This window comes from Stegostoma tigrinum, chromosome 16 (assembly GCF_030684315.1).
Source record: "Stegostoma tigrinum isolate sSteTig4 chromosome 16, sSteTig4.hap1, whole genome shotgun sequence".
Classification (NCBI taxonomy): Eukaryota; Metazoa; Chordata; class Chondrichthyes; order Orectolobiformes; family Stegostomatidae; genus Stegostoma; species Stegostoma tigrinum.
In genome coordinates this window covers 67491343-67513102 of record NC_081369.1, presented here as the reverse complement: position 1 = coordinate 67513102, position 21760 = coordinate 67491343, and the positions used below count along the sequence as shown (strand labels likewise).

Below are 21760 nucleotides of genomic sequence, written 5' to 3'. Positions count from 1 at the left end.
GTTAGTAAATTTGCAGACAACACTAAGGTCGGTGGAGTTGTGGATAGTGATGAAGGATGCTGTAGGTTGCAGAGAGACATAGATAAGCTGCAAAGCTGGGCTGAGTGGTGGCAAATGGAGTTTAATGCAGACAAGTGTGAGGTGACGCACTTTGGTCGGAGTAACCGGAAGGCAAAGTACTGGGCTAATGGTAACATTCTTAGTAGTGTAGATGAGCAGAGAGATCTTGATGTCCATGTACACAGATCCTTGAAAGTTGCCACCCAGGTTGACAGGGCTGTTAAGAAGGCATACAGTGTTTTAGCTTTTATTAATAGAGGGATCGAGTTCTGGAACCAAGAGGTTATGGTGAAGCTGTACAAAACTCTGGTGCGGCCGCACTTGGAGTATTGTGTACAGTTCTGGTCACCGCATTATGAGAAGGATGTGGAAGTTTTGGAAAGGGTGCAGAGTAGATTTACTAGGATATTGCCTGGTATGGAGGGAAGGTCTTACTAGGAAAGGCTGAGGGACTTGAGGCTGTTTTCATTGGAGAGAAGGTTGAGAGGTGACTTAATTGAAACATATAAAATAATTAGAGGATTAGATAGGGTGGATAGGGAAAGCCTTTTTCCTAGGATGGTGATGGCAAGCACGAGGGAGCATAGCTTTAAATTGAGGGGTGAAAGATATAGGACAGATGTCAGAGGTAGTTTCTTTACTCAGAGTAGTAAGGGAATGGAACGCTTTACCTGCAACAGTAGTAGATTCGCCAACTTTAGGTACATTTAAGTTGTCATCAGATAAGCATATGGATGTACATGGAATAGTGTAGGTCAGATGGGCTTGAGATCAGTATGACAGGTTGGCGCAACATCGAGGGCCGAAGGGCCTGTACTGTGCTGTAATGTTCTACGTTCTACATCAACCGGTTTACCCTCACCTACCTGTTTGGTCACGTTCTCAAAGAACTCAATAATGTTTTTGAGGCACAAACTTCCCTTCACAAAAATATGCTGACTATCCCTAATCAATTTATTCTTGCGAGTTTTGAGAAGATTTGTAGCTCAGGTTGAGGTTCTGGATGGGAGTTTGCTCGCTGAGCTGGAAGGTTAGTTTTCAGACGTTTCGTCACCATTCTCGGTAACATCATCAGTGAGCCTCCGACGAAGCTTCGTTGGAGACTCACTGATGATGTTACCTAGAATGGTGACAAAACGTCTGAAAACTAACCTTCCAGCTCAGCGAGCAAACTCACACCCACAATTTATTCTTTTCTAGATGATTACAGATCCTATCTCTTATAACCTTTTCCAACACTTTACCAACAACTGAGATAAGGCTCACTGGTCTATAATTACCAGCATTGTCTCTACTCCCCTTCTTGAACAGGGGAACCACATTTGCTATCCTCCAATCGTCTGGCACTATTCCTGTAGACAATGACGAGTTAAAGATCAATGTCAAGGGCTTGTCAATCTCCTCCCTGGCTTCCCAGAGGATCCTCGGATAAATCCCATCCGGCCCAGGGGACTTATCTATCTTCACCCTCTGTCGGATTTCTAATATCACTTCCTTGTGAACCTCAATCCCACCTAGTCTAGTGGCCTGTATCTCAGTATTCTCCTCGACAACATTGTTGTTTTCTAGAGTGAATACTGTTGAAAAATATTCATTTAGTGCTTACCCTATCTCCTGTGACTCCACACACAACTTACCACTATCCTTGATTGGGCCTAATCTTACTTTCGTCATTCTTTTATTCATTAAATACCTATAGAAAGTCTTAGGGTTTACCCTGATCCTATCCGTCAACAACTTCTCATGTCTCCTCCTGGCTCTTCTGAGCTCTCTCTTTAGGTCTTTCCTGGCTACCTCGTTGCCCTCAAGCACCCTAACTGAGCGTTCACATCTCATCCTAACAGAAGCCTTCTTCTTCCTCTTGACCAGAGATTCCATCTCCTTTGTAAACCATGGCTCCCGCGCTCTACAGCTTCTTCCCTGCCTGACAGGTACATACTTATCTAGGTCACACAGGAGCTTTTCCTTGAATAAGCTCCACATTTCTCATTTGCCCATTCCCTGCAGTTTCCTTCCCCATCCTATGCTCCCTAAATCTTGCCTAATCTCATCGTAATTGCCTTTCCCCCAGCTATAACTCTTGCCCAGTGGTATACACCTATCCCTTTCCATCACTAAAGTAAACATAACAGAATTGTGATCGCTGTCACTACATCTAGTTACCTGTGAAAAGCAAAATACTGGAAATCTGAAATAAAAGTAGAAAATGCTTAAAATTGCTTAATGGGTGACGCAGCATTAGATAAGAGAGAAACGGAATTATTATGTTAAGACAATGATCTTTCATTGGAAACTTGTGAAGGAATGTCACTGACTTGAAATGTTAAGCCCAGTGCTTCCAAAACTTTTACCCAATGTGACTCCATTTCAAAGTTTAAAAACTGCCATAACCCCGCTGTGAGATCAGGCCTTTTAATCTACAGGAATATTTTTAAAAGGAAGTCTTCCACTAAGCTTTTTGGGAGCAGGAATTGGACCTCAAGGATCAGTCAACTAAGTCAGGTCCCATCATTAAAATAGGGTGAATTTAAAGGATTCCTCAGAGATGTTACATTCAGTGGACTGTAGCAGCTGTTGGCGTATAATTGGGGATTGTGGCTTTTTTATGGGAAGCTCTGTGTAAATTGTTTCCCTCTCCATAGATCCTGCTTTACTCCCTAATTTATCTTAATTTTAGTTAATAAACAATAATTGCATTGCACCAAATGATGGTAGGATATATAATAAACAGTGTTAATCAGTCAACTTTGCTGTTGACCTTTTGGTGATCTTCAAACTCCAGAATTTCGTTTTCCATATTTGTTCGTCTTTGCTTTCTCTTTCTCTACATCCCATTGCCCGTCCCACTCCTCACTGACTGCAAATTTTTAAATCTTGTCAACTCGGCATTATGAATGAGTCATACTGAAATTTGAAAGTGCATTTTATGTGCATTGTACATAGGTAAATGCTTCATCATCTCATTTATAATTACACATAGATGGGTGATCAGATTTTCACTACTTGCTGTCTGGCCAAACTACATGCAAAGAGAATGGGCTTGGGAGAATCAGTGGGGAAAGACCACACAGTTGAGCTTAATTGTACACTGTTATTGTGAAGTGATATGAAAGATCAAACCCTCCCTATTAATCCAGCAAACAATACCCTATTCAGTAAAGATGGTACCAGAAACACAATCTCCTGTACTGGCAGCCGTTAACATTAACTAAAACTGCCAGCCATACTATCATCTTAAGAAAACTCATCTTCCTGGGAAATTTGGAGAGAATGTGCAACAACTCAACAAATGTAATCATGTCTGCACCTTATAATGCTTCGTACAGATCTGTTGGACTGTATTAAGTTTACAAAAAAAAACACAAGACTAAATGGGGCATGGTATTATTGGAGTTCCGTCATAGTCTTAAAGATGGATTTGAAAAATATTCAAATCGGTTGATCCTAGATTTCAGTGCAGAGGGGCTCTGGCACCTTCTGCTATGGAAGGATGACTATTTTTTTCTGCAGATTTTCTTCTGGGAACAGAAATCTCCTGACAATGTGGTCCAGCTCTTCTAGTGCAATCTGTGCATGTACCACCACCACTTCATCTTCATCAGCCTGGATCACATACTTTAACAGTCGATAGAGATCTCGTAGAACCTCATCCAGAACCTGCAGCATAGAGGGTAGCAGGATTAACTCAAAATAATTGAACACAGAGAGGAAGAGACATGTCAAACTCCGAATAGCCAGTTGGTGAAGGATGAGTTCAGAACCAACTTGGAAATAGATTTAAATCAAGTAAAAAACAAAACATCACAATTACATGGTTCATAAGTCAGGCCTCACCCCAATGCCATTAAGTGTCTCTTCATACCTCTTTGGTAAACCCACTATGAAGTTCAAGCAACAATCTAATTAATGTCCTCTGTTAGAATCCTTACTGATTTTTCATTATTTTAATTTTATTCTTTGATGAATTTTGGTTTGTAGCTGTGAACTGAGAACCGTAAGCTGAAAATGACCTTTGATAAGGTTCCACATGGTAGGCTATTGGAGAAAATACAGAGGCACGGGATTGAGGCAGTTTGGATTAGAAACTGGCTTTCTGTAAGAAGGCAACGAGGGGTGGTTGATGGAAAATATTCAGCCTGGAGTCCAGTTACTAGTGGTGTGCCTCAAGGATCTGTTTTCGGACCACTGCTGTTTGTCATTTTTATAAATGATTTGGATGCAGGCATAGGTGGATGGGTGTGGAAGAATGTTGCAGGTTACAGGGAGACTTGGATAAACTGCAGAATTGGGCCGAAAGGTGGCAAATGGAGTTCAATATGGATAAATGTGAGGTGATTCACTTTGGGAGGAATAATAGGAAGGCAGAATACTGGGTCAATGGAAAGATTCTTGGTTGTGTGGGTGTGCAGGAGGATCTTGGTGTCCATGTACATAGATCCCTGAAAGTTGCCACCCAAGTTGACAGTGCTGTTAAGAACGCATATGGTGTGTTAGGTTTTATTGGTGGTGGGATTGAGTTCTGGAGCCGTGATGTCATGCTGCACCTGTACAAAATGCTAGTGCGGCCTCATTTGAAATATTGCGTGCAGTTCTGGCCGCCCCATTACAGAAAGCATGTGGAAGCATTGGAAAAGGTGCAGAGGAGATTTACTAGGATGTTGCCTGGTCTGGAGCGCAGGCCCTATGAGGAAAGGCTAAGGGACTTGGGTCTGTTCTCATTGGAGAGAAGGAGGCTAAGAGGGGATTTAATAGAGACATACAAAAGAGGATTAGATTGGGTGGACAGTGAGAGTCTTTTTCCGAGGATGATGACTTCAGCTAGTACAAAGGGGCATAGCTACAAATTGAGGGGTGATAGATTTAAGACAGATGTCAGATGCAGGTTCTTTTCTTAGAGAGTGGTAAGGGCATGGAACAGCCTGCCTGCCAATGTAGTTAACTCAGCCACATTTGGGGCATTTAAACAGTCCTTGGATAAGCATATGGATAATGATGGAATAATGTAGGGGGAGGGGTTTAGATTAGTTCACAGGTCGGCGCAACGTCGAGTGCCGAAGGGCCTGTTCTGCGCTGTATTGTTCTATGTTTTATGACCGTAGGAGGCAGCCTGTACTAAAAATGGAATGGAAAACAATCAATATTGTTTGTGAGGCTAGGTCTGGAACTTAATTGCAGGTTAATTCTTGATCCTAAAGGTTCTACAGAATCTGGGACTAGTTATTCAAATACCTGATTAGGAATCATTGGGGTTAATTTGGAGGGTCTTTGAAGGTTTTAATTTTACTACGTTGCAAATACTGAGGTAGAGAGGTTGATTTCGTTTGGCTGTATGTCTCAGTGTTGTAACGCCTCCAACTGAATATAATTAACCACGAAACCAGAAACCACAACATAATTAACAGAGAAAGAGAGGCTCAAATCTATATTGACACAGAAAGAAAGCAAGAGAATCACTCCATTTAAAAAAATCTCCCTCCATCTCCCTATAACACTAAGGGCACTTTCCACCACCTCTCCCCAGACAATACTTTCCTCTTCTACTTTCCCAAAGGCTTACACACTGTTTTACTCACAACCACACCCACACCAAATCTACACTCTAGGCTCCCTCCAACAAAACTCCACTTCTTGGAGGAGGAACTCTGCTCCTTACTCCCATCTTAAACCACTGTTGCCAATCCACATACTCCTACTTGCTCAACTATCATCTGTCAGAGCTTTGCTGCTCCACTTGCTACGCCCTCTTCTCTCTTCCAGCTCCAACCACCAACAAAAAATTCCCGTTTTCTTTTATATGGCTAATCCTGCTCTTCTGAGAGGGCTGAGTCAGTAAATTGTCTGAGATCTGGTCCATGTTACACAGTTACAATTTCACCAGTTATGCAGCTTGAAAGAGTTACTGCACTGGGATTACAGCAAATTCAACTGAACAAAGGCTTTTTTGTAGAAAGTGAGAGACCTATCATTAGACAACCCAACAAAAAGACACCCAATCATTAACTGACAGAAAGCCACTGCCATATCTAATGTTTCACCTGTGGGAATGGGTGGAGGAACATGGGATCAGATTCAAGAGAGCTATGAGGGAGAGAAAGAGGAGGGGCACAGGAAGAGGCCTGGGAGGGGAGAAGAAGAGCAGGATAGGAGAGGTGGGTGAAACAAAGTGTGCTGGGAGGGGGAGGGAAAGGGGGGGAAGGGGAGGGCCGTGAGGGGAAGGCGAGAAGAACAGTGACGGGAGCAAAAAGGAGAGAAGGCCAGGGGAGAAGTTGAAGAGAGGCGCAAGTAGACGGGAAGAAAGGGAAGGGGGGAGGAAAAAGGAAGAGGGAAGTGAAGCATGATAAGGGAGAGGGAAAGGCAAGTGGGAGACATGGGAACAAGAAGGGGAGAAGTGTGGAGGAGACAGTGAGGGTAAAGGCAGAAACAGAAGAGGATGGGTAGAAAAGTGGAGGTCAGAGGGAGCAGGGAGGGAGGTGAGGGTGCTACTAGAATGAAGTGTGTGTTATGGACAAGACCCAATCCCCTCAAAATATATTAAGAGGTTAGCCTGGACCACTACATTTTCTTATTTTAAAGGTGAGTGCCAGCAATGTGTTCCAGATGCAATTTGATTGGTCAAACTACCAGATTTGAAGCAAAATACGCTTTATTCATACACTATAGTTAAAATATAACAAAAGAAAGAAAAAAAGTGGAATAACTTAACTCTACTGGAAAACTTAACACAATAACTGATTATGTTTCCACTATTGTAACTGTTCTAACATAGTAAGATCCCATAATCACATCTTCAACTACAGCAATAGATAATGGAAACTGCAGATGCTGGAGAATCCGAGATAACGAGGTGTGGAGCTGGATGAACACAGCAGGCTAAGCAGCATCAGAGGAGCACGAAGGCTGACGTTTCGGGCCTAGACCCTTCATCAGAAATGGGGCGGGGGAGAGGGCTCTGAAATAAATAGGGAGAGAGGAGGAGGCGGATCGAAGAGGGACAGAGGAGAAGATAGGTGGAGAGGAGACAGACAAGTTAAAGAGGCAGCGGAGAGCGGCACAAGCCGGGTGGACATGAGGTCAGGGCAGAGAGGCAGTTGGGAAGGTAAGTGAGTGCTATTTAATACTTACCTCGAAGCCAGCGGGTCCTTTTTGTAGCGGAGTGCTATTTAAGTAGGTGTGTTCTCAGCCCCAGGTCCTACATGGTAGGGCCTCCCTCCCACTCTTCTCCTCTAACCTAATTAAGAGTCCACAGACTCACAGCAAACACACAAGGGCTGAGGGAAGTGCCTGGTGAGTAAAGTGGGAGTTTTCGGTGAAGAGGCTCAGTGAGGCGATTACGCCACTGTTGAAGAGGGTGAAGACATGACTGCCAAGCTGATTCAGTGTGCTGCATGCATGATGTGGGAGGTCAGGGACACTGATGATGTTTCTGGCTCCTATAGCTGTGGTAAGTGTGTACACATTCAGCTTCTGAAGGAGCATGTTGCAGCCCTGAAGAAAGAACTAGAAGACCTCAGGCTCATCCGAGAGAATGAGAATTTTCTGGACAGGACCTTCAGCAAGGTCACTACACCGAGGATACCTGAAGAGAGAAGGGGGATGTCGATGACAAAGGAAGACATGATTGAAGTACAAGAGACCCCAGGGGAAGTACCTATTGTAAACAGGCTGACTGTCTTGGAAACTGCCGAGACAGACAACACAGCCAGTCTGAGAGCTGGACAGGTCTGCGAGTCAAACATTGCTGTAGAGGCAGAGCCGAGAAGTCAGACATCACACAGAGCTGTGGTAATAGGGGACTCCATTGTGAGAGGGACTGACAGGGGTTTCTGCGGCACCAGGCAAGATTTGAGGATGGTGTGTTGCCTTCCTGGTGCCAGGATCCAGGACGTCACTGATAGAGTGTAGGGAATACTCAAGGTTGAAGGTGAAGACCCAGAGGTGGTGGTGCATTTCGGCACTAATGACGTCGGGAAGAAAAGGAGGAGCATTCTACAGCGGGACCTCAGAGAACTCGGAAGAAGGCTGAAAAGCAGGGCTTCCAGGGTGGTTATCTCTGGTTTGCTTCCAGTTACTCGGGCTGGAGAGGGCAGGAACAGAGAGATAATGGACCTGAACATGTGGCTGAGGGACTGGTGTCGGAAGCAAGGATTTAAATTCTTGGATCACTGGGGTATGTTTTGGGGTAAGAATAAATTGTACAGAGGGATGGTTTGCATCTTAATAGGTGGGGGACCAGCTTTCTGGCAGGCAGGTTTGCCACTGCAACACAGGTGTGTTTAAACTAAGTAATGGGGGGGGGAGGGGCCAAACTGGAAATTTAAGAATGAAGTTAAAGGGAAAGTGAGAATAAGAGAGGTTAAGAAGGACAACAGAATCAACCAAGCAGGAAACTCAAGAAGGGATCGTACAGTATGGCCAAGTGAAATAGGGATTGATAGGAAGGGTGAGGGGAGAAACAAATTAAAAATATTATATATGAATGCATGAAGCATAAGAAATAAGGTGGATGAGCTTGAGGCTCATTTGGAAGTTGGCAAGTATGATGTTGTGGGGATAACTTAGACGTGGCTTCAAGTGGACAGGGCCTAGGAAATGAATATTCAAGGCTATACGTGCTATCGAAAGGACAGACTGGTGGGCAGAGGGGGTGGGGTAGTCCTGTTGGTGAGGAATGATAATCAGTCCGTTGCGAGGGAGGACATAGAGTCAGGAGATGTAGAGTCAGTATGGATAGAGCTGAGAACTTCTAAGGGTAGAAAGGCCCTAATGGGAGTTATCTATACAGGCCCCCAAACAGTAGTTAGGAGGTAGGGTGCAGGTTGAATCAAGAGTTGAAATTGGCCTGTCATAAAGGTTGTTATGGGAGATTTCAACATGCGGGTAGACGGGGAGAATCAGGATGGTACTGGGCCCCAGGAAAAGGAGTTTGTAGAGTGCCTCTGAGATGGATTCTTAGAACAGCTTGTACTGGAGCCTACCAGGGAGGAGGCAATTCTGGATCTGGTGTTGTGCAATGAACCAGATTTGATCAGGGACCTCGAAGTAAAGGAGCCATTAGGAGGTAGTGACCATAACATGATGTTTTAATCTGCAGTTTAAGAGGGAAAAGGGAGAATCGGAAGTGTCAGTATTGCAGTTGAATAAAGGGAACTATGGAGCTATGAGGGAGGAGCTGGCCAAAGTTCAATGGTTCAATACCGTGGCAGGGATGGCAGTGGAACAACAATGGCAGGTATTTCTGGATATAATGCAGAAGGTGCAGGATCAGTTCATACCAAAGAGGAAGAAAGATCCTAAGGGGAGGCAGGGGCGGTCGTGGCTGACGAGGGAAGTTAAGACACTGTATAAAGATAAAAGAGAAGAAGTATAACATAGCAAAGATGAGTGGGAAGCCGGAGGACTGGGAAGCTTTTCAAGAGCAACAGTGGGTAACCAAAAAGGCAATACACAGAGAAAAAATGAGGCATGAAGGAAAACTGGCCAAAAATATAAAGGAGGATAGTAAAAGCTTTTTTAGGTATGTGAAAAGAAAAAAAATGGTTACGACTAAAATTGGGCCCTTGAAGTCAGAAACGGGTGAATTTATTATGGGGAGCAAGGAAATAGCAGAAGAGTTAAATAGGTACTTTGGATCTGTCTTCACTAGGGAAGACACAAGCAATCTCCCAGATGCAGTAGTGGCTGAAGGACCGAGGGTAATGGACGAACTGAAGGGTATTTATATTAGGCAGGAAATGGTGTTGGATAGACTGTTAGGTCTGAAGGCTGATAAGTCCCCGGGACCTGATGGTCTGCATCCCAGGATACTTAAGGAAGTGACTCTAGAAATTGTGGACGCGTTGGTAATTATTTTCCAGGGTTCTACAGATTCAGGATCAGTTCCTGCAGACTGGAGGGTGGCAAATATTGTCCCACTTTTCAAGAAAGGAGGGAGAGAGAAAACAGGAAATTACAGACCGGTTAGCCTGACGTCAGTGGTGGGAAAGATGCTGGAGTCAATTATAAAAGATGAAATTACGACTCATTTGGATAGCAGTAACAGAATAGGTCAGTCAGCATGGATTTACGAAGGGGAAATCATTCTTGACTAATCTTCTGGAATTTTTTGAGGATGTATCTATGAAGATGGGCAAGGGAGAACCAGTGGACATCGTGTACCTGGACTTTCAGAAAGCCTTTGATAAAGTCCCGCATAGGAGATTGGTGAGCAAAATTAGGGCACATGGTACTGGGGACAAAATACTGAGTTGGATTGAAAATTGGCTGGCTGACAGGAAGCAAAGAGTCGTGATAAACGGGTCCCTTTGGGAATGGCAGGCAATGTCCAGTGGGGTACCACAAGGTTCGGTGCTGGGACGCAGCTGTTTACGATATATATTAATGATACAGACGAAGGCATTAGAAGTAATATTAGCAAATTTGCTGATGACACAAAGTTGGGTGGCAGTGTGAAATGTGAGGAGGATGTTATCAGAATACAGGGTGACTTGGACAGGCTAGGTGAGTGGACGGATACATGGCAGATGCAGTTTAATGTGGATAAATGTGTGGTTATACACTTTGGTGGCAAGAACAGGAAGGCAGATTACTATCTTAATGGAGTCAAGTTAGGTAAAGGGGAAGCACAACGAGATCTAGGTGTTCTTGTACATCAGTCAATGAAAGCAAGCATGCAGGTAGAGCAGGTAGTGAAGAAAGCTAATAGCATGCTGGCCTTCATCACAAGAGGAATTGAGTATAGGAGCAAAGAGGTCCTTCTGCAGCTGTACAGGGCCCTGGTGAGACTGCACCTGGAGTATTGTGTACAGTTTTGGTCTCCCAATTTGAGGAAGGACATTCTTGCTATTGAGGGAGTGCAGCTTAGGTTCACAAGGTCAATTCCCGGAATGGCGGGACTACCATATGTTGAAAGATTGGAGCAACCTGGCTTGTATACTCTTGAGTTTAGAAGGATGAGAGGGGATCTGATTGAGACGTATAAGATTATTAAGGGATTGGACACTGTGGAGGCAGGAAGCATGTTTCCGCTGATGGGTGAGTCCAGGACCAGAGGACACAGTTTAAAAATAAGGGGTAGGCCCTTTAGAACAGAGTTGAGGAAAAACGTCTTCACCCAGAGAGTGGTGGATATATGAAATGCTCTGCCCCAGAAGGCAGTGGAGGCCAACTCTGTGGATGCTTTCAAGCAAGAGATAGACAGAGCTCTTAAAGATAGTGGGATCAAGGGTTATGGGGATAAGGCAGGAGCAGGATACTGATTGTGGATGATCAGCCATGATCATAATGAATGGTGGTGCTGGCTCGAAGGGCTGAATGGCCTACTCCAGCACCTATGGTCTATTGTCTATTGATGGAGCCAGTAAAGGCGAGCGTAGGTGGGGAGGTAGGGAGGAGATAGGTCAGTCCAGGGAGGACGGACAGTTCAAGGTGTGGGATGAGGTTAGTAGGTAGGAAATGGGGGTGCGGCTTAAGGTGGGAGGAGGGGATAGGTGAGAGGAAGAACAGGTTAGGGAGGCAGTGATGAGCTGGGCTAGTTTGGGGATGCGATGGGGGAGGGGAGATTTTGAAGCTTGTGAAATCTACATTGATACCATTAGACTGCAGGGTTCCCAAGCGGAATAGGAGTTGCTGTTCCTGCAACCTTCGGGTGGCATCGTTGTGGCACTGCAGGAGGCCCAGGACGGGCATGTCGTCTAAGGAATGCAAGGGGGAGTTGAAATGGTTCGCAACTGGGAGCTGCAGCTGTTTATTGAGAACCGAGGTACGGCAAATTCAGTAAAATAGATTGTCCCAAAGGCAATTCTCTAGTCTAGGAGGAAAACATCAAGAGGAAACCCAAAAACATCAAGAAAGCAGTTTCCAAACCCAGCTTCAAGACCCAGCAACTGCTACTGAAAAACTAAAATCCTGGTTCTGTGGGAGGTTACCCCACCCACTTTTTTAAAAAAAAGGCCTCAGTGAGGGAAGGGGGAGGGGTATGAGGGAGAAAGCTAATTAGAGAGGGGAAGAAGAAAGGCAGGAATGGATAGAGGGGGTAGAGTCGGTGGGAAGGGGTGGATCATACAGGAAAACGGACTGGACCAGCCATATCAATATGGTGACCACAAGTGGAAGTTGGATGCTGGGAATTTTGTGGCGAGTAACACACCTCCTGACTCCCCAAAGCCTGTACACTATAAGGCACAAGTCAAGAGTGTGATGGAATACGTAAAACAAAAAACAGAAGTTGCTGGAAAAGCTCAGCAAGTCCAGCAGCATCTGTGGAGAGAAATCAGAGTTAACATTTTGGGTCCAGTGACCCTTCATCAAGACTGAGGAAGTTCTTCAGAGTTTTGAAGAAAGGTCACTGGACCTGAAAGATAACTGATTTCTTTTCACAGACGCTGCCAGACCTGCTGAGTTCTTCCAGAAACTTCTGTTTTTGTTCCAGATTTCTAGCATCCGCAGTTCTTTTGGTTTTTTGATGGAATACTCCCCTGTTGCCTAAATGAGTGCAGCTGTAACAACACTGAAGAAACTTGGTACCTTCCAGATCAAGGCATTTGTGCTTGATTGGCACCACATTCACACAGTCAGTCTCTTCAGGGGCTATGGAGTTAGATTTTCCCAGATCAGTAACGAGGAATCAATTACTGCTGTAAGTTTTGCATAATTTTGCAGTGATACAACTCACACACAAAACTGAGGAGTAGCCTGGTCTCTAGCTATTCAGCCACAGAGTCCGACCCTGACACACTGATAACAAATGCAGTTTCTGGAATGAGGACAAGTAACAACTCATTTCGGGATCTGAAGCAGCTGAACACAGAAGCCTGCAGCTTCTAGTCCTATGCGCATTGACAGCAACTTTTCAACATTATCACAAGTTTAGTTCAATAGGATGGCAGCAAAAGCAGGAGGCCATCATCCGCTTAGCCGAACTTGTCCTCACCCTCAACAACTTCTCTTTCAATTCCTCCCACTTCCTACAGACAAAAGGGGGTGGCCATGGGTACCCGCATGGGCCCAAGCTCTTCCTGCCTTTGTAGGTTATGTGGAACAATTCCTCTTCCGCACCTCCAGTGGCCCTAAACCTCACCTCTTACTCTGTTACATTGATGAATGTATCGGCACCGCCTCGTGCTTAGGTTCACCTGGACTATCTCTAACACTTCCCTCAACTTCCTGGACTTCCTCTCACCTATCCCCTCCTCCCACCTCAAGCCCCACCCCATCTCCTACCTACTAACCTCACCCCGCCCCCTTGACCTGTCAGTCCTCCCTGGACTGACCTATCTCCTCTCTACCTCCCCACCTACACTCACCTTTACTGGCTCCATCTCTGCCTCTTTAACTTGTCTGTCTCCTCTCCACCTATCTTCTCCTCTATCCATCTTCGATCCGCCTCCCTCTTTCTCCCTATTTATTTCAGAACCCTCTCCCCCTCCCCCATTTCTGATGAAGGGTCTAGGCCTGAAACGTCAGCTTTCCTGCTCCTAAGATGCTGCTTGGCCTGCTGTGTTCATCCAGCTCCACATCTTGTTATCTCGGATTCTCCAGCATCTGCAGTTCCCATTATCTCTGAGGCCATTCAATCTTTTGAGTTTGTTCCATTATTCAATCAGAACATGGCATGACAAAGTAAGGGAGGTGGCACTTTTGATTTGACAGGACTGGAGAAGGGGAATTGTGAAAAACAACTCTAGAAGCTGTGAATACACAGCCTGTCAGGTTTGAATGTGTTTTTGGGGTGGGGGCTCTGTCTAGTGTAAGAAGCTGTCTGACTCTGGGATGTCAGCGAGACTGGTCAGGCTGACATTTGTTAGCCAACACTGGTTTCTTGCTCTCGGTATGGACGAACACACAGGCTGCAGGATGAGCAAACTGACTACAGCACTGTGGTTCAGAATGCCATTCAGGTGGGAGGGAAGAAAAATGTCATAGAAGTAAGGAATGGCAGCAAAGACAGAGTGTCCCAAAGACTGTGTTGCCTACCTGGTGCCAAGATTCAGGGCATCTCTTCTGGGCTGGAGAGGAACTTGAAGTGGGAGGGCAAGGATCCAACTGTCATTTATCCTGTAGGTAACTATGACATTGGTAGGATTAGGAAAGAGGTTAGGTGAGGGATTACGAGCAATTTGGGACTAAATTAAAAGCAGAACCACAAAGTTAATAGTCTCAGGATCACTACCTGAGCCACATGCAAATTGGAGTATGGTAAATAAGATTAAAGGGGATAAATGTATGGCTCAAAGATTGGTGTGGCAGAAGTGGGTTCCGATTCATAGACACGAGCACCAGTACTGGGGAAGGAGAGAGCTGTTTTGCTGGGACAAATTTCATTTGAACTGTGTGGTGATTAGTGTCCTGATGAACCATATAACTGGGGTTGTATATAGGGCTTTAAACTAATTAGTATGGGGGAGGGTTCAATTGAAGGGAAGTTTAAAACATCGAAAAGAAATGACAGAGCAGAGCAGAGTAGCAATTAAAATGAAATCATGCAGCAGTTGTAACAAGAGCACAAATAGAAACAAGTGAATGTGACTTGACATCTATTGAGACATGGCTACAGTGTGATCTGGACGCGGAGCTCAATATACAAGGGCATTTGATGTTCCAAGGAAAATGCCAAAAGGAAAAGGAGGTGGGGTAGCTTTTTTAATAATGAATGGTATCAGTATCATGATGAGCAGTAAAATGGGTGCAACAGATTAAGATGCAAAGTCAGTTTGTGCACGAATAAGGACCAGCAAGAGAAGGATGTCATTGGTGGAATTGCCTGTAGAACCTAAATCAGGAAATAATGGACTGACCTATCCCCTCCCTACCTCCCCACCTATACTCTCCTCTCCACCTATCTTCTTTAATCTCCATCTTCGGTCCACCTCCCCCTCTCCCTATTTATTCCAGTTCCCTCTCCCCATCCCCCTCTCTGATGAAGGGTCTAGGCCCGAAACGTCAGCTTTTGTGCTCCTGAGATGCTGCTTGGCCTGCTGTGTTCATCCAGCCTCACATTTTATTATCTCGGATTCTCCAGCATCTGCAGTTCCCATTATCTCTGGGAAATAACGGCACTGGTGTAAGAAGGGCACTACTACTGTCACTGGGTGATTTTAATCTGCATATTGACAAACTAAATGGGCAAAGGTAATATGGAACACAAATTTATTGAATGCACCAGGGACTGTCTCCAAGAGCAGCATGTTGCACAACCTACCCATGAACAGATTATTTCAGATGTAGTAATGTGTAATGAGGTAGGATTAATATGAATTAAGCATACTCTGAAGTAGGTAGTCACAACATAGTGGAATCTGCAAATTAATTTGAGGCAGAGCAACTTAAATTATGGCACTTAGTAGTTTGAATAAAAAAAGTTGTCTAAAGTCGGCAAGGAACAGACAAATGAGAAAGTAGATAGCAGTGGCAGATATTTCACAACATTCAGCAAAAACTTATTCCACTCAAAAAGAAGGATTTGTTGCAAAGGCTGAACCATGTGTGGTATTGATGGTGCAAGAGTCCAATCAAAACAAAGGCTACAAATCAGCCAGAACGAGTGATGAGCCAGAGGATTACGTTGAGCAAATAGCAACAAATGTCTGACGAAAATGTTCATAGAAAGGGACAAAATTAATTATGAAAGTAAACTGGCAAGAAATGTGAAAACAAACCCAGAAAGAGCTGCTCCTACAGGTATATCAAAAGAAATTAGTTGAATTGAGTGTGGGATCCTTGCAGAGTGCAACTGTAGAATTGATAATGGTGAACAGGGAAATAGAAGACAATTTTGCATCTGTTTTCATACTGGAGAATATTATAAACATTACAAAGATATCAGATAGGGAAGGTGCTAACGGGAGAAAAGGTTATTTAAATAAGGCTATTATTTACATGGAAAAAAGACTCCAAAAATGTGCAGCACAGTGGAATCTGTGTATTCCTACTTGTGAAACACAAGATGTTAGCAAGCAGGTGTAGCAAGTTAATAAGTAAATAGGATTTTGGTTTTTGTTGCAAGGGGCCTGGATTTTAAAAATAGGTAAATTTTGTTATACTGTTCAGGGTATTGATAGGGCTGTGCCTTGTACAGTTATAGCCCCTGTATTTAAGAAAGGATACACTGCTGGGAGGCAGTTCAAAAGAGATTCAGCAGGCTGATTCCTGGCATGAAGGTATTGACTGAGAAAGCTAAACAGGTTAGACATTTATTCACTGAAGTTTAGAAGAATGAAAGGTGATCTTATTGAAATACATCAGATTTTGAGGGGGCTTGACAGGGTAGATTTTGAGAAGATGTCCACTAGTGGGGGTATCTTGAACTGGAGGATATAGTTACTGAGTAAGGGAACATTAATTTAAAGCTGAGATGCAAAGGAATATTTTTATCCCCCAGAGATAGACGGATTGTGAAACACCAAAGAGTTGAGGGCTATGAGAAGCCAGCACAAAAACAGAGTTAAGGCCTGAGATAGACTAGCCATGATCTTTTGGATTGAAGGGCAGGCTGGAGGGGCTGAATGGCCCCATTCCTGCTCCTATCTCATGTTCTTGTGATCTGTTCTTCTGAGTCAGGAGACATCCTTGATCCTCTCAAAAGTAACATTCATGCCATAAAAGTGGTGATGCTTGCTGATGATCGCTCAATGTTCAGCATCATTCCCAACACCCCAGATACTGAAGCAATATGTTCTCATGTGCACAACATCTAGTTTTTGAGCTCATCAGCTGCAAAGTAACATTTGCCCTACACAAGTGCCTGCGATGACAATCTGGAAAAAGAGAATCCAACCGTTGGCCCTTGACATTCAATGGCTGGATACACTACTATCAAAATCCTGGCACTAGCACTGACCGGAAACTGAAGTGGATCAGCCATATAAATACTGTGACTCAATTATAAAGTACTTAATAGCAGAGCAGTTTGAAGATAATGATATGATTGGACAAAGTCACCATGGATTTATGAAGGGGATGTCATGCTTGATAAAGCTGTCAGAAACTTTTGAGGATCCAACTAGTAGAATGGATAAAGGGAGCCATGGATAAGGGGATTTGTTTTACTTGGGATACGTAAAAGGCTTTTGATAAGCATAGAACTTAGAACAGTACAGTACAGGCCTCTCAGCCCAAGATGTTGTGCCGAACTATTATCCTACTAAGATCAATCTAACGTGCATACCCTACGTTTTACTATGTTCCATGTGCCTGTCCAAGAGTCGCTTAAAAGTCTCTAAAGTATCTGACTCCACTACCACTTTTGGCAGCGCATTCCACACAACAGCCACTCTCTACTTGAAGAACCTTCCTCTGATATCTCCCCTGCACTTTCCTCCAATCACCTTAAAATTTTGCCCCCTCATAATAGTCATTTCAACCCTGGGAATAAGTCTCTGACTTATCCACTCTATCTATACCTCTCATCATCTTGAGCACCTCTTTCAAGTCTCATGCTTCTTCACTCCAATGATAAAAGCCCTAGCTCCTTCAACCTTTCCTCATGAGACCAGCCCTCCAGTCCAGGCAGTATGCTGGTAAATCTCCTCTGCACTCTCTCTAAAGCTTCCACATCTTTCCTATAACGAGTGACCAGAACTGAACACAGTATTCCAAGTGTGATCTAACCGAAGTTTTATAGAGCTGCAACATAGAACATAGAACAATACAGCGCAGAACAGGCCCTTAGGCCCTCGGCGTTGTGCCGACCTGTGAACTAATCTAAGCCCCTCCCCCTACACTACCCCATTATTATCCATATGCTTGTCCAAGGACTGTTTAAATGCCCCTAATGTGGTTGAGTTAACTACATTGGCAGGCAGGGCGTTCCACAGCTCTTAAACTCAATTCCCCTGCCAGTGAAAGCCAACACACTATACGCATTCTTTGCAATCCTATCAACTTAGGTAGCAACCTTGAGGGATCTATGGACGTGGACCCCGAGATCCCTCTGCTCCTCCACACTGCTGAGAATCCTGCCATTAACCCTGTATTCTGCATTTAAATTCAACGTTCCAAAATGAATCACTTCACACATAAGGTCCCACATAAGAGATCAGCATGTAAAATTGAAGTGTATGGGAATAAAGGTCATGTACTAAATGGATTGAGAACTAATAGCGATAAACTTCTGAGTGGCAGTGACAAGTAGGGTACTGCAGGGATCAGTGCTCAGACCCCACTATTCACAATTTATATTGATGATTTAGATAAGGAAACTATATGTCATAGTTTAAGTTTGCAGACGACAAATTGGGTAGAGGTTATCCTGTGAGGAGGATGCAGAAATACTTCAGTGCAAATTGGACAAGCTGAGTGAATGGGCAAATACAAGGTAGATGCAGTATAATGCAGTATGAATTGGGAAGCGGGAGGTGCAATGACACCCGGGTGTCCTCGTATATCAGCCAATGAAGTAAGTATGTAGGCGAAGCTAGCAGTAAAGAAGGCAAATGGTATACCGGCCTCACGGCAAGAGGATTCAAATATAGGAACTGGGATGTCTTGATGCAATTATGTATAGAACATCAGTAAGACTACACATTGGCGTGTTATGTGCAATTTTTATCTCCTTATCTGAGGAAAAACGTTCTGGCTGCTGAGGGAATGCAGCAAAGGTTTATCAGACTGGTTCCCGAGATGACAGGACTGACACAGAACAGTACAGCGCATTATAGGCCCTTTGGCCCATGATGTGCCGAACTTTTACCCTCATACTAAGGTCTATCTAGCCTCCAACCCTACCTTATACTATCATCCATATGCCCATCTAATAGCCACTTAAATGCCCCTAATGAGGCTAACTTCACTACCTTCTCCGACAATGCATTCCACTCCCCTATCAATCTTTGAGTAAAAAACCTACCTCTGACGTCGTCCCTATATTTACCTCCACTCACTTTAAAACTATGCCCCTTTGATAAGGTTCCCCATGGTCGGCTCATTCAGAAGGTCAGGAGGAATGGGATACAGGGGAACTTAGCTGCTTGGACACAGAATTGGCTGGCCAACAGAAGACAGCGAGTGGTAGTAGAAGGGAAATATTCTGCCTGGAAGTCAGTGGTAAGTGGGGTTCCACAGGGCTCTGTCCTTGGGCCTCTACTGTTTGTAATTTTTATTAATGACTTGGATGAGGGGATTGAAGGATGGGTCAGCAAGTTTGCAGACGACACAAAGGTCGGAGGTGTCGTTGACAGTGTAGAGGGCTGTTGTAGGCTGCAGCGGGACATTGACAGGATGCAGAGATGGGCTGAGAGGTGGCAGATGGAGTTCAACCTGGATAAATGCGAGGTGATGCATTTTGGAAGGTCGAATTTGAAAGCTGAGTACAGGATTAAGGATAGGATTCTTGGCAGCGTGGAGGAACAGAGGGATCTTGGTGTGCAGATACATAGATCCCTTAAAATGGCCACCCAAGTGGACAGGGTTGTTAAGAAAGCATATGGTGTTTTGGCTTTCATTAACAGGGGGATTGAGTTTAAGAGTCGTGAGATCTTGTTGCAGCTCTATAAAACTTTGGTTAGACCGCACTTGGAATACTGCGTCCAGTTCTGGGCGCCCTATTATAGGAAAGATGTGGATGCTTTGGAGAGGGTTCAGAGGAGGTTTACCAGGATGCTGCCTGGACTGGAGGGCTTATCTTATGAAGAGAGGTTGACTGAGCTCGGTCTCTTTTCATTGGAGAAAAGGAGGAGGAGAGGGGACCTAATTGAGGTATACAAGATAATGAGAGGCATAGATAGAGTTGATAGCCAGAGACTATTTCCCAGGGCAGAAATGGCTAGCATGAGGGGTCACAGTTTTAAGCTGGTTGGTGGAAAGTATAGAGGGGATGTCAGAGGCAGGTTCTTTACGCAGAGAGTTGAGAGAGCATGGAATGCATTGCCAGCAGCAGTTGTGGAAGCAAGGTCATTGGGGTCATTTAAGAGACTGCTGGACATGTATATGGTCACAGAAATTTGAGGGTGCATACATGAGGATCAATGGTCGGCACAACATTGTGGGCTGAAGGGCCTGTTCTGTGCTGTACTGTTCTATGTTCTATGTTCTATAATAGCTACCTCCACCCTAGGAAAAAGCCTCAGGCTGTCCAATCTATCTATAACTCTGATCATTTTGTACACCTCTATCAAGTCACCTCTCATCCTTTGTCGTTCTAAAGAGAAAAGCCCTAGCACTCTCAACCTTTCCCCGAAAGACCTTCTCACCATGCCAGACAACTTCCTGGTAAATCTCCTCTGCACCTTTTCTAACGCTTCCACATCTTTCCTGTGATGAGCCGACCAGAAAAGGACAGAATATTCCAGATGTGGCCGAACCAGGCTTTTGTATAGCTGGAGCATAACTTCATGGCTCTTGCACTCAATCCCTCTATCAATGAAAGCTAACACACCATACGCCTTCTTAACAACTCTGTCCACCTGGGTGGCACCTTTCAGGAAACTGTGGACATGAGCCCTGAGATCCCTCTGCACCTCCACACTGCCAAGAATCTTTTTGTTAACCCTGTATTCTGCTTTCAAGTTTGTCCTTCCAAAATGAATCCTCGCACTTTTCAGGGTTAAACTCCATCTGCCACTTCTCAGCCCAGCCCTGCATTCTATCAATGTCCCTTTGTAACCTAGAACAGCCCTTTGCACTGTCCACAATGCGACCCACTTTCATATCATCCGTGAACTTACTAATTTACCCTTCCACTCCTATATCCAAATCATTTACATAAATCACAATAGAAGAGGACCCAGAACAGATCCTTGTGGTACACGACTCATAACTGAGCGCCATGTTGAATATTTTCTGTCAACCACCACCCTCTGTCTTCTAAGGGTCAGCCAATTTTGAATCCAGTCTGCCACATTTCCACCTATCCCACGTCTCCGTACATTCTGCATGAGCATACCATGGGGAACCTTATCAATCGCCTCACTTAAATACATGTATACCACATCCACTGCTCTACCTTATACAGAGGGACACGCAGCGAGAGACTAGATCAGTCAGTACTATATTCACAAGAGATTAAGAGAATGAGAGGTGAATCTCATAGAAACCTATACAGTTTGAACTAATCAAGGTAAATGCAGGAAGGATATTCCCAATGGCTGGGGAATCCAGAACCAGAGGTCATAATCTCGGGATAATTGTTAGGCATTTTAGGATCGTGATGAGAAGAATTTTTTTCATTCAGAGAGTGGTGAACTTGTGGAATTCTGTGCTGTAGGAAATTGCTGAGGCAAGACACTGAAGACCTTCCAGAAAGATGCAGATAACATTCTTAGAACTAAAGAAATAACACATTATTGAGAGAAAATGGGAACAGGGCACTGAGTTGAATAATCAGCCATGATCATACTGAATGGCAGAGCAGGCTCGAAGGGCTGAATGGCTTTCTCCTGCTCCTATATTCTACGCTTCTATGTTACAAGAGCAGGTCAAAGGCTGGGAATTCTGCAACAACTAACTCATGTCCTGTCTCCCCTGAGCGGGTCCACCATCTACAAGGCACAAGTCAGGAGTGTGATGCAATACTCCCCATTGGCCTAAATGAATGCAGATCCAGCAACACTCAAGAGGTTTACCAACATCCAGTACAAAGCAACCTTGCTGATTGGTACCACATCCACAAGCATCCACTCCCCCAGCACCAATGCTCAGCAGCAGCAGTGTGTGCAAGATGCACTACAGCAACTAAGAAACTTCCTTCAGTGTCTTCTAAATGCACAAC

The 21760-nt window shown here is 44.4% G+C and overlaps 1 protein-coding gene across 2 annotated transcripts in view; it reads right to left on the bottom strand.

Annotated features, from left to right (window-relative positions):
- Positions 1-2463: 2463 nt before the first annotated feature.
- The window catches only part of tango6 (transport and golgi organization 6 homolog (Drosophila)), a 153796-nt gene continuing 134499 nt past the window's right edge, over positions 2464-21760 (bottom strand). The window contains exon 19 of one of the 2 annotated variants that reach the window (XM_059651822.1): positions 2464-3717. In XM_059651822.1, the coding sequence (XP_059507805.1) occupies positions 3541-3717 (177 nt within the window). In that variant the 3' untranslated portion in view covers positions 2464-3540. The remainder of the gene's footprint in view (positions 3718-21760) is intronic. The other variant, XM_059651823.1, reaches the window with a different exon arrangement.